The sequence below is a fragment of the Pezoporus flaviventris genome, unplaced genomic scaffold, assembly GCF_033815535.1.
Source record: "Pezoporus flaviventris isolate CSIRO_AGI_PZ_B2104156 unplaced genomic scaffold, CSIRO_AGI_Pfla_v1 ptg000007l, whole genome shotgun sequence".
Taxonomy (NCBI): domain Eukaryota; kingdom Metazoa; phylum Chordata; class Aves; order Psittaciformes; family Psittacidae; genus Pezoporus; species Pezoporus flaviventris.
Genome location: NW_026892555.1, coordinates 19,557,966 through 19,571,284, shown reverse-complemented (window position 1 = coordinate 19,571,284; position 13,319 = coordinate 19,557,966). Strand labels below are relative to the sequence as shown.

Below are 13,319 nucleotides of genomic sequence, written 5' to 3'. Positions count from 1 at the left end.
CATTTTCAGATTCATCACAGTCTTGGTTTAAACATACGCTTCCTTTGCATGAAGCCAATTTGTCTCTCTTTGTTTTCTTTCTTTCTTACTTACCCCAGTTCTTTCATTTGTATTTTCAGGTTTTATTTAACGTGACACTTCCTTTGCTCTTTTTCCTTCTGCCATATAATGTATCGTATCGAATATGTTTGCTGACATCTGCAAGGTACTCTCAGTGATCCTTTCCATAAAATTAACACTTATTCAAAGTACTGGACTTTCTCAAACTAAACTCCAGAAACCTTTAAGAAGATCAAGAATTCTCTTTTGATTCCACTTTAATTTACTTTTATTCAGCAGTGAACTAGATGACATTTAAAGGTCCCTTCCAGCTCCAACCATTCTAATACTCTCTGAAATCCATGGACCTTCCTTGATCTTATTATATCTTTAGAATCATAGAATCAACTAGGTTGGAAGAGCCTTTAAGAGTCCAACCATTACCCTAGGACTGTCAAGCCCACCACTAAACCATGTCACTAAAGGCAAACTGATCTCCCCTCAAGATCTCCCCTCATGGGTGTCCCTCATGGTCTCCAGTCACAGCCAGCCCTATCTGCCCCTTCATAGTGGCCCACACTATAGCTGCTGCCCCTACCCTTCATGGCCACCCCTCGTGTCCCCTCAATATCTCTCCTCCTGGCCCATGGCCACCGCTCAAAGCCCATACTTGCCACTGTTCTCACCTCACGATCTCTCCTCACAACCACCCTTACCCCTGATGGTCACCCTTCCGTCCCCTCATGATTTCCCCTCATGGCTACCCCTCCTGTTCCCTCACGATCTTCCCTCACAACCACCCCGCCTCTCCCCTCATGATCTCCCTTCAAGGCCACTCTTGCTCTCTCCATATTATCTCCCCTGGTGATATAGCATAACATATATAAATATACAGCATTTTCTCACTTCTGGTGTCCCTCCCCTTGGCTTCACAATCCTCACCCACTGTGATCACTCACCTTGATGCTAGAGCCACTACACAATCATAACCATGCTGGTCCCACAGCAGTATTCCTGTCAGTCCACCTCAGATGGCATGATCCTGGACAGATTTGAAAGGTGTATGGTGCCTGCCTTTGCCATGTCCCTGATTGAAGCTGAGATTTCCTCTTTCTCCTCAACACCTTTTCATATAGCTTCTCTGGTACAGATCCCATGATATCAGTTGACTTCGTCTTTGGATAAGCTGGTGACAAAAACTTAAAATACTTATTCATAAAAGCTATCACTTCTGGTGGCTTGGATCTTACCCTGCTTAGACAAGCTTAAGAAAGTTTAGTCTTACACAAGAAAATGTTGTTTCTATCAACAGAAAATGTTTTGAAGAAAATAATGAGAAACCAATTGAAAAACTTCAGTGACTTTTTGTCTAGCTATATGTGTATTCTACACCAGCTGCTGTCAGAAAAGGTTATAACATATTATATATTTAAACAAGTATGCAAAAGTGATTTTTGACAAGATTTTAAAATAGTTCTTTTCACACGTAATATACATTCATTTCATCTTGGGATCAAAACCACTAGAACAGAATCTCTATTATATCCTACTGCGGCTGGATTTAATGTTAGCACAGAATAGGAGAGGGAAGAGCACTAGCATTTCTGGTTTTGTTTTTTAAATTGCTTTTGCATAGCCTTCAAGCCATTTAAAGCATTCATTTTGCTGTCCAGGACAATAAACTTTGGCCCTCATAAAGCTGTCTGTCATCAGCAATTCTGTGTGGGAGCACGTCAGCATCTCCACATGCCACTCAGTGCTTACTGAGAAAAGCAACACAGTATTCTTGTATTGATTTTAGAAAAATTCCAGAGCACTTTTGTCATGGTTTAAGCCACACAGTCTCTGTCTCACACCACCACCGCCCCTCCCCCCCACCAGCTCCCGGAGGGATGGGGAGGAGAATCGAAAGAATGCAACTCCCACGGGTTGAGACAAGAACAGTCCAGTAACTAAGGTATAACACAAATCACTGCTACTGCTACCACCAATGATAATAATGATAAGGGAAATAACAAGGGAAGAGAATACAACCACTCACCACCCACTGACCGATACCCAGCCCAACCGAGCAGTGAGCTAACCCTTCCAGGTAACTGCCCCCAGTTTTACATCTTGGGCATGACGTGCTGTGGTATGGAATACCACACAAACACCGTACAAAACACCATTTAAATTATTGTAATACTGAATACAATTCAATGAAAAGCAGAGTGTTTTGTTTGTTTGTTTGTTTTTCTTTCTATTGGCCAAAGTTGAATGGTCATTGCAGTTAACAAAGTTCAGTGAATATGAACTATAATTTCTGAATAGTTTTCTTTCCAGGTACTTCCTCATAGTTTGTGTTGAACCTGCTGTAACCTACTGAGTACAAGTAACCTACTGAGTCTGACTTTATGAGCAAAGGAACGTGTATTGTCAAGACCATTTAATCATAAAAGTGTCACCAGCCATTTTTGTAAGACTTAAATATTAGGTGAGATATTAATGTTTACAATTCAGTTCTACACCAGTATCTTACCTGCACTACATCATTTTGTGACACACTTCTAATCTGAGGTATGTTTTAACAGAGGAATCCTGAGTGATTTCTGCTTAAGTGGCATTGCAAGTCTCTGTAAAGAAGAGGTTTTCTAAGTATAAGAATGCAGTATCCAGCCTTGAGAAGAAAAACATTTATAGTGATAAGCTTTTCTTATTATGCAAACGATAGCAAAATGTTTCAGGAGCAAATAAGAATACAAATAAGATATTTATTCAGAGGATAATTAGAGCCAAGCAGATTAGAAAAAATAGTAACAACCAGTGAAGAAATTCTTATGGAACTTACAAAACTGATTCTATGTTTGAAGAAGAATGAAAAGCAATTAATCATTTTTGCGTCACTTCTCAAAACACCTGAGGAGTCCTTTGTTCAAAAGAATTCTTTCACTGTCATATTGCAGCCTTCCCTGCAGAGGAAACAAAAGTCCTTGTCTCTGTTTGCTGATAATGTGAATTGAATTTTTGGTCCTGGATCCTGTTGATGATTGCTTCTCAAAGCAGATATAGAACATGCAAATACCTTTGGTTACAGCTTGAAATCAACTGCCTACTGGAAGATATCTTACAGCATCCACATAGAGCAAATGGCTTCTACCCCTACTAAAATAAAGGATTTTGTTGTAGATCACCAGCTAGACTTAAACAGGAGTCTGTAGTAGTGGCCCAAATGCCCAGTGACTACAGACATAAACACTGATCAGCCTTTTATGCTATGTTGATACCCATTGTCCTCACCTAAAATCTGTTATTTGTGAGTTCTTTCTTGAGTAAAAAAAAAGCTTAGTGCCTCTGTGTCTTGCAAATTCCCCCTTAGATTGGAAGTGAAATTCCAATAGTGTTAAAATAGTCCTTATGGTGACCCCTTAGGTCAAGGGTCTTTGACCATTTTCCTTGTGTTTAAACAAATGAGGTGTTTACAACTTATTTGTAGAATACATTGATTAAAAAAAAAATCCATAAACCCATGCACAATGTATCTTCAGTTTGTGGACTATTTGGATATTAATAATTAAACTTATTTAATCAGTTACCATCAGAACTTTTTAGAAGACATCCAAATTCTGCATTTATATGTTCAAATCACCATAGAAGCCGAGCACGTTTGTGTTAGAGAGCTGAACTGTCTCCAAAATGCCCATATGTGAAATCTTGGTATGTTAATCATTTCTGGCAATCTGATTATATAAGTGGTTTTAATTAGTTCTTGTTCTAAGCCTAACTACATGAGTGCTAAAAATTAAATATCTGATAGAGAGAAAACCTTCAAGCTTCAATCAAGTACAAATGTTAAAGCAGAGAAAATGCCACTTAGCATCAGTGTCTGAAACAAGTCAATTATTTTGCTAGTGATGAATGGGAATTCTAATACTGCTTTTCTTGAGCAGTTTTCATATGAAGAGTTTCTGTCAAATCAATAGAGCAGCAAGACATCTAAATTAGAATTGGTACTTTTCAGGGGTTTTGTTTTTTTTTTTCTTAGGGTTATTTTGGGGCTGTTTATGTGAACCTTTTATTTGGAGGTTTGTGATTTTCATAGAATCATAGAATTTTTCTCTAATTTTGTGCCTGAAAGCTGCAGAATTTAGTAACAATTCCTTAATATTAGTATTTATTGAGCATGTGCCCTGCATAGCGTAATGTTAGCACAGTACAGCCATACTGTGTGGATGAATGCTTTAAGACAAATATATGACTAATTCTCTTAAAATAGCTAAAGTTAAATTTCAGCTCAGAGGAAGCTATATTTATTGTGTCTTGTATAATCCCCCATTTGATGTGTATCATATTTTTTAATGAAACCCTCCCATAAAGAAAAGTTGGTAGTGGGGTTGAGGGTATGTCGTGGTTTAAACCCAATCAGGCAATTTGTTCACTCACTTCCCCCCACTTCTTTCACTCCCCTTGCTCCCAGAGGGACGGAGAGTAGAGTCAAAAAGAATGCAACTCCCACGGGTTGAGATAAGAACAGTTTAGTAACTAAAGTGTAACACAAATCACTACTGCTACCACCAATAATAATATGATAAAGGAAGTAACAAGGGAAGAGAATACATCACCTCACCACCAGCTGACCAATAACTCGCCCCCCAGGCCCGACCAAGCACCGACCCATACCTCCTCCAACCCCACAGTCTCCCAGCCCTTCCGGCTAACTCCCAGTTACATCCTGGCCATGACGTGCTGTGGTATGGAATACCTCTTTGGTCAGTTTGGGTCAGGTGTCCTGTCTCTGCTTCCTCCCGGCTTCCCCTCCTCCCTGGCAGAGCATGAGGCTCACAAAGTCCTTGGCCAAACCAAAACATCGCTATCAGTTCTGTTCCCAGGCCGAAAGTCAAAACACTGCACTGCACCAGCTACCAAGAAGGAGAAACATGACTGCTACTGCTGAACCCAGGACAGGGTGTATTTGTCATGTGCCCATCTTTTAAGTGTCTGCAGCTCAGAGTTGTTTATTGTTGATTATCTCCACACTGATTATGAAGTTCTGTGTGCTCTGTTTGTTGATTTTAGAGGCGCACCCTAGTTACACAGCCTTTGATTCTATGGTAATGACTTAAAATTTATAGCTGCAAGCATATTCCAATGTTTATCCTATTTTTACTACTGCTATAAATAACTATGTGCTTTGCTCAGTAGCAACTCCTTGGTCAAGTTGCACTTATGACCTGATTTTATTATCTATAATTATTTCCACAAGAAAATATTTTTACCTTCTTTCTCTAACGTTATTTCCAAGACATGGAATATTTTTGAAATTGGAATTTAAGTCATAACTTTCTCTGTTGAGGATGTCACTATGATTTTTGGAATGCCTCCTGTCTAGAGAGAAACACGAATGTTGTGACCTGGAAAAGGAAAGCCAGTCATGTTTTAAGAGAGAATTAAGTTCTCAAGTTAGGGCTAGCAAAGTTACCACTTCATATCTCATGGTCAATTAATCATCAATAGCATCTTTAAAGTCTGTTTGGGTTTTATAAGAACTCCAGCATTGGTTGCTAAACATATTTATTACAGTGTTGGCCACTTCTGGGGTATATGGATCAGTCCTAGGCACATTGTCAAGCCTCCTAAGCCTTGTGTTACTGCCATCTTACTGAAGCTTTGTGACTGAGCTGGCCCACTGCTCTCTGCATCTCTTGTGAATGCGTGGTAATTACAGATTGCTCAGCTTAAGGTGCAAATATACAGAAGTATTTCATTTGATAAAGTAATAGCAACAAAATTCAATGAAAGAATAAGCAAGTGAAAGATGATTGAATTGATTAGTTTGGTATCAGTAGTCTCAATATACTTCACTTGTGAAGTTCATTCTTGAAAAAATTCCTAGGTATATTCCTTTTGCATCTCACTGTATCCAAGTTAGTTTCTTATACTTTCTAAATTCTGAGTTGAAATGCCATACCAGTGGAAGTCTCAAGGTAGAGTTTAGTATGTGCCATGTTTTCCACCTGTATTCAACTGGAGAGAAATGTCAGTGTATAGGTGGCATAAAGACATGCTGGATCGCACTGGCTGGACACACAAGATGTGTTGTCTTTGTCATTCAATCACAAAAAACCTGTTTCATTCTGGAAGAGTAGTGATCACGTTAAAACATAAAACATAACTTTAACTATAACTTTCTTTTAATTATACTACTTTGATCTCTAGGTTTAGAAGGTAAAATAAGTATTACACTGACTCTGAAGCTTAGAAATCTGCATTTAATGTAAAAATAAAACTGTAAATAATAATAATACAAAAAAAAGAAAAAACATAATACTTGAAAAAATAAATAATTCTCCACTATTATAAACAAGGAAAGCATGTTTTTAGAATCATAGAATCATAGAATAGTTAGGGTTGGAAAGATCATCTAGTTTCATAGAATCATAGAATAGTTAGGGTTGGAAAGATCATCTAGTTCCAACCCCTCTGCCATGGGCAGGGACACCTTACGCTAAACCGTATCACCCAAGGCCTCGTCCAACCTGGTCTTGAACACTGCCAGGGATGAAGCATTCACAACCTCCCTGGGCAACCCATTCCAGTGCCTCACCACCCTAACAGGAAAGAACTTCCTCCTTATATCCAATCTAAACTTCCCCTGTTTAAGTTTTAACCCGTTACCCCTTGTCCTTTCACTACAGTCCCTAATGAAGAGTCCCTCTCCAGCATCCCTATAGGCCCCCTTCAGATACTGGAAGGCTGCTAGGAGGTCTGCACGCAGCCTTCTCTTCTCCAGGCTGAACAGCCCCAACTTCCTCAGCCTGTCTTCATACGGGAGGTGATTAGGGAGAGATTTGCAGCCCAAAACTGAATCTAAGTATTCTTGAACTGAAAAATTCCCATCACTCAAGTAGATCCTTTAAATATAGGATGAAACCTGCAATGTAAAGGTATCTTTTTTCCCCTTTCCTTTCCCTTTCTTTCTTTTCCTTCCCTTCCCCTCCCTTTTCCCTGCACTCTTTACAATGTGTTTATCACCATAATAGTACAGTGCCTTTTGCAAGTGCATATATCAATGTGACTAGGACTGTTTATTGTCTGATTCAGAGGAGAGAACAATAATATTATTATCATAATCATAATCATCATGATTATGACCAGGTTTAATTTTATTGTGATGCATTTGTAGGAACAGAGATGAAGAAGAATAATTGTACTTCACATTTGGGGCTTACAAAGGATTCTGATAGGTATAGTTTCAGAAGAAATCTATTCATGTACAGAATAGAGGAAAGAAGAGTTCTCTTAGATTTGAGAACTTCAGCCGATGGAGGTATAAAATGCAGCTTGTATAAAAAAAATTGCATTGAAACATTATTTCTGCCTTGTGTGATGGTGCAAGAAGGTTTCAGATTCAAGACTTTAGAAGTTAACTCTCCCACCATGCATGCAGTAGATACTTTGGTTTGATCAACTAAGAATCAGCATAACTCATATGTGAACTCCTTAGGCTTGCACACATAGACAAATCCGAACAAAATTCAACACTAAAGAGCAAGAAAAGTCTAATACTGTGCCAGAACAGTTCTGTTCTAATGCATGTGCATTCTAACACAACTGTTTACAAAAGCAGATCTATTTTGACTATTCTAGAACAGAAGTATGCAATCTAGATGGTATCTACATGCTAAAAATTTCACACCAAAGTGAAAAAAATAAGGTACGTCACGCATTCACAACCTCCCTGGGCAACCTATTCCAGTGCCTCAAGCCTTGAAGACCAATGAATCATTCAACTGATATACTGGGACCAGATTCCTTCAGGACAGATACTGTGACTGTGAACAATTTCATCTGCCAATGCTGGCTTTAGGCAGAGTTGCTTAAGTCCAGAAGTAATCGAGAAACTTGCTAAGCTCTTATCTTTTGGATCTGAAAATTTTGTACATGATTATGTACAAAATTCAGACCAGTCAGTCTCACATCTGCCTGGCAAAATCCTGGAGAAGATTCTCCTTGAAGGCATGCTAAGGCACATAAAAAACGACAAGGTGCTTGGTGACAGTTGATACGCTGGAGGACAGGAATGCCATCCAGAGGGACCTCGACAAGCTTGTGAGGTGGGCTGGTGCCAGCCTTATGAAATTTAACCATGCCAAGTGCAAGGTCCTACACCTGGGTCAGAGCAATTCCAGGCACAGCTACAGGTTGGGCAGAGAAGAGATTCAGAGCAGCCCTGCAGAGAAGGACTTGGGGGTGTTGGTCGATGAGAAAATGAACACGAGCCGGCTGTGTGCGCTTGCAGCCCAGAAAGCCAACCGTATCCTAGGCTGCATCAAAAAGGAGCATGACCAGCAGGTCGAAGGAGGTGATCCTGCCCCTCTACTCTGCTCTTGTGAGACCTCACCTGGAGTATTGTGTGCAGTTCTGGTTTCCTGAACACCAGAGGAACTGTTGGAACAAGTCCAGAGGAGGGCCATGAAGGATGATCAGAGGACTGGAGCACCTCCTGTATGAAGATAGGCTGAGAAAGTTGGGGCTGTTCAGCCTGGAGAAGAGAAGGCTGCGTGGATACCTCATAGCAGCCTTCCAGTGTCTGAAGGGGGCCTATAGGGATGCTGGTGAGAGACTCTTCATTAGGGACTGTAGTGATAGGAGAAGGGGCAACTGGTTAGAACTTCAACAGGGGAAGTTTAGATTAGATATAAAGGAAGTTCTTTACTGTGAGGGTAGTGAGGCACTGGAATGGGTTTCCCAAGGAAGCTGTGAATGCTCCACCCCTGGCAGTGTTCAAGACCAGGCTGGACAAAGCCTTGTTTGACATGGTTTAGTGTGAGGTGTCCCTGCCCATGGCAATGGGGTTGGAACTAGATGGGCTTAAGGTCCTTTCTAACTGTAACTATTCTATGATTCTATGATTCTATGATTATACTTCTGTTCTCTGAATGTGTGTCTCAGAACTGGCATATTTCAAGTGACTAGTCAGTTAGTTCCTACATAAGCCTAGCAGTTTTCCTAGATTCCCAGGAAATGAATAAACAGTTTTCACTTTATCCCTTTTTAATTCTTAAAAATAAAATGTAGAAATATACTATACATATATATATATACACACACATTACGTCAAGAGAAAATGCAGGACTTTGGATGCTGAGTGATTGGAAGCATCTTCTGTGCATTCTTGATTTTGGGAACTAAGTTCAAAACATGGCATCTTCTCTGAGCTTAATCTACGTGGCTGTGTCAACAACATGTAGGTTTTTCAGTAATTTTTCTGAAACATCTGATTTTCTCGTATATTCACACAGTTTAAATATCTTTCTTTACAACTGAGGTTTTGTTGTGGCTATAAAGTGCTGGAATGATAATGACTATGCTCAAGAAACCTAAGAACCTTACTGGATCTATCCCTGAACTCCTTTCTCTCCACATTAAATGCATGTTAATATTTTCTGGTGTTGCAACTTCATAGAATGGACAGTTTTAATGAATAAAAATCTTAAATTCTCAAGATGTTCACAGAAAGCTGTGTACTGTGAAAATCTGATGCGGTTATTTTTAGTATGAGATAGTGTTCTATCTTGATTTGGCTCTTAGCTAGTGAAAATACATAGTGTGAAGTAAGGCAGAGAGGTACATTAACTGCAAAAAATTGAAGGGTGACTAGAATTAACTCCTGTTGTGGCTTGCCCTACTGAAACTGCTGCTTTTCAATGTGTGACCTGTTTATAATTATAGTAGGTTTTGTCTTGGATGAATTAATTATACAGTTCAAAGTTATTTTCTGGCAGCAAAGCATAGAGAATACTAATTTGTTTCTTCAAACACATCTTAATGTCTAGTTTTGTTGATGCAAAATTATTAGGAGTGCTGATAGTTTCTGCCTTTTGAAAGTATTGTAAGGAAGCACTACCAGCATTAGTTACCAGAAAGTATTGCATGTCTGCTTCTAATTTAATGTAAAACATTTTTTTTTATCAGTATTATACATGACAATTTAATCAAATCGTCATATACTTTGATTTATTGGAATAATAATGTGCAAGTGATCAACTGCAATAACAAGGTAGAGCTGGAGGAGGCTTTTTGTTTCAAAGTCATTAATTTATGTATACATATTGAATAAATTTAATTATTTTGATTTACTAGTTCTCACTTCTAGGAATTTTTTAGACAGAGGTGGTTTTTGTTTGTGTTTCATTAATTGAATTCCTTGCTTTTCACTATGTTCATTCAGGTAGAATACCTTATGCTATTGCTCATTCCCCTTTGACTGTACATACCAAATGCTGTATAAAACTGCTGATTTAAATGTTAGATTTTTTTTTAAAAAAGGATTTTCCCAATTCTTCATATTACTGCTCTTCAGTATGTTTTTTGTTACCAAATGCTACAAATGATCCCTGTGTATGCAGAATACTAAGAACTATCTCTGTCTTATTTATATCTACAGGTATGAATATTTTGATAATAATATTATCATGTGTATTTGTAAAGTAAATTATGATTTTTATTTCATTACACTTAAACTCATAATAAATTGCTGTTAACTTATGCATGTAAGCTCATGAGTTGAGACAAGGACAGGGAGAGATCAGTCACCAGTTCTGTCATGGGCAAAGCAGACTTGACTTGGGGAAATTAATTTAGTTTATTAACAATCAAATCAGAGTAAGGTAATGAGAAATAAAAAATTAATCTTAAAACACCTTCCCCATCTTCCCAGGCTCAATGACACTCCTGATTTTCTCTGCTTTCTCCTCCATAGTGGCATAGGTGGACGAGGAATGGAGGGTGTATTCAGTTCATCACACACTGTCTCTGCTACTGCCTCCTCCTCACACTCTTCCCCTGCTCCATCACGGGGTCCCTCCCACAGGATTCAGTCCTCCACAAACTTTTCCAATGTGAGTCCTTCCCGCAGGCTGCAGTTCTTCATGAACTGCTCCAGTGTGAGTCCCTTCCATGGGGTGCAGACCTTCAGGAACAGACTGTTCCACCATGCATCCCCTATGAGGTCACAGTTCCTGCCAGCAAACCTGCTACAGTGCAGGCTCCTTTCTACACAGGGCCACAGGTCCTGACCTGACAGCAGCCTGCTCCAGCGTGGGCTTCCCACGGGGTCACAGCCTCCTTAGCTCTTAGAACTGCTTATAGTGTTTTTCTCTCTGGGGTGGTAGATAGTGGCCTACAAAGCTCCTCACAGGTCTCTTTTATTCACATATGCAGACACACACAAAGCAGCTTACCCCAAACACAGAGAAAGAAATTGTGTATGAATTAGAGTGGTTCATGTAGATTCTTGGGCCTAAGCCTATACAATGTATATAAAAACTCAGTTGGAAATATTGAACAGTTTTGGAACCGTAAAATGGGCTGAATTAATGAGGTTTTGCTTAGGTGCTTGCCAAACATTTTCTAGGGAGAAAGCTAAGCACAGTCTGGAGTAGAAGACCAAATACTCTTGGATTCCCAGAAGATTCTCATGGGAAAAGAGTAACAGTTTTGTGAGCCAGAATTTTTCCAGTGCCAGGTGGACCTCTCTAAGTTACTTCGTTACTCTCTTCAGAACAAAAAGACATTTGTATCAGTTGTCATAGCCACTGGGAGCTGTCTGAAGACCTATTTCTGCAAAACATTATCAACAGATTAAGATTTGTAATTCTTAGTTTTCTTTTCATGCTATATTATTTTGATCTGCATAAAATTTGTTGGAAGTTCTTTGAAATTACTGTGTATCTGGCATCTTTTTTTCACAGAGAGTTTTTTTCCCTGGGACAGTGAATTCAATTTTTGAAATTAGATGCTTACAGTCACTAATGCATCCATCTTTTTAAAAAGGATTTTCTTATAAGCCTACATAAAATGGCCATGTATTAGCCTTTTAAGCTATTAGAACTTAGAAAGCTTTTGCTTAGGCGGTTTATGCTTTCTATTACCCTAATTCAAGCAGATGTCTGTGTGGCCTTAGCTCATGTATTTGTGAAGGAATCTTGGTTTTTAAGTTCAGAACTGTGAGTGATATCTGATGTCTTTGAGTCATTGTTACTTTAATTGTTTCTGAAATACAAATCTTTCTTGAACCTAAAGTCTGTATTTAATCTCTTGTAGCTTTAAACTGAATTTTGGATTAGTTTTCAATTGTGGACATTTCTGTTTGAAGTATGTTATGCACAATCATTGCAATGCAATTTTAATAGAAATAATCAATTTTGTATATTATTCTAAGAAAAAAAAGTAAGTTTTATAACTTTTGTAATTCATATTGACCACAAACATATGATAAATTCGGATATTTTTACTATTACAAATGCCATTTAATGCATGGCAACCTTTTTCTATACTTCAGAGTATAACTATAGGAACTATAACTGTACTTGAATTAGGCATAACAACAGGAATCTACTTTATGTACTTTTTATTTAAAAAATAAGACATAATCTTGATTGATTTCCATCTTTTATCATGGTTCTACTACAGATATGGTAGGAAATTAGAAAATTGCATTTTCAGATTTTTTGAATATTTGCATTTCTTTTTAGATTATCGATATAATGGGAGAGATCTTCAAAGTTCAACACTATCAGTGCCAGAACAAGTTATGTCATCTAATCATTGCTCTCGATCAGGGTCCCCTCACCGTGGAGATAGTATAGGACGGACTAGATCGTGGTCTCCCAGTGTCCCTCCCCCACAAAGGTAAACTGTTATTTAACTATGCAATGTTATAAATTTAAGTGGTATCAATTCTGTAACAATACTGGAAAAAATCTCCAGACTTTCAAAATGGAAATAATTTAGTTAAATCTTATGAAATTACGTAAAACCAATAATGTTTTCTTACATTATACTGATGTGCAAAAATTCACCTCATTATGTCCTGTTTTCATGAAAAAACAGTACATTCCAATTTAAGGAAAAAAAAGTATTTCGTCAAACATTTATTTTCAAGTGCTATTTAGAAGGCGCTGTGTTGTATAGAATGTGATAGTTTGACATTTTTTTAGTGTTCATTTGTTAGTGATTGTTTTCAACCTTCTGTCTGTGTAGAATTAAGGTTCTGGGAAAGCCATGCTTTCTGCCCTTGGTGGCTGTCTTTCTACTTTTTCTTTTTTTTTTTTTTTTTAACTTTTAAAGCATGGGGAATGAATTGACACACATACGATTTTCTACTGGAAAACATCAGCTCCTGATCGTAGAAGGCCTCTGATGACTATGTCTTGTGAAACAAAGATTAGGCCATTTCTTCCAAATGCTAGCTACTCAGTTGAATATACTGTTTATGCCAAAATTAAGAATTTTGCTGT

The 13,319-nt window shown here is 38.3% G+C and overlaps 1 protein-coding gene across 49 annotated transcripts in view; it reads left to right on the top strand.

Moving 5' to 3' along the window:
* The window catches only part of RIMS2 (regulating synaptic membrane exocytosis 2), a 457,644-nt gene that overhangs the window by 280,824 nt on the left and 163,501 nt on the right, over positions 1-13,319 (top strand). For all 49 annotated transcript variants that reach the window (XM_061447907.1, XM_061447901.1, XM_061447897.1 and 46 more), the window contains one exon: positions 12,555-12,711. In XM_061447907.1, coding sequence (XP_061303891.1) covers positions 12,555-12,711 — 157 coding nt within the window. The remainder of the gene's footprint in view (positions 1-12,554; positions 12,712-13,319) is intronic.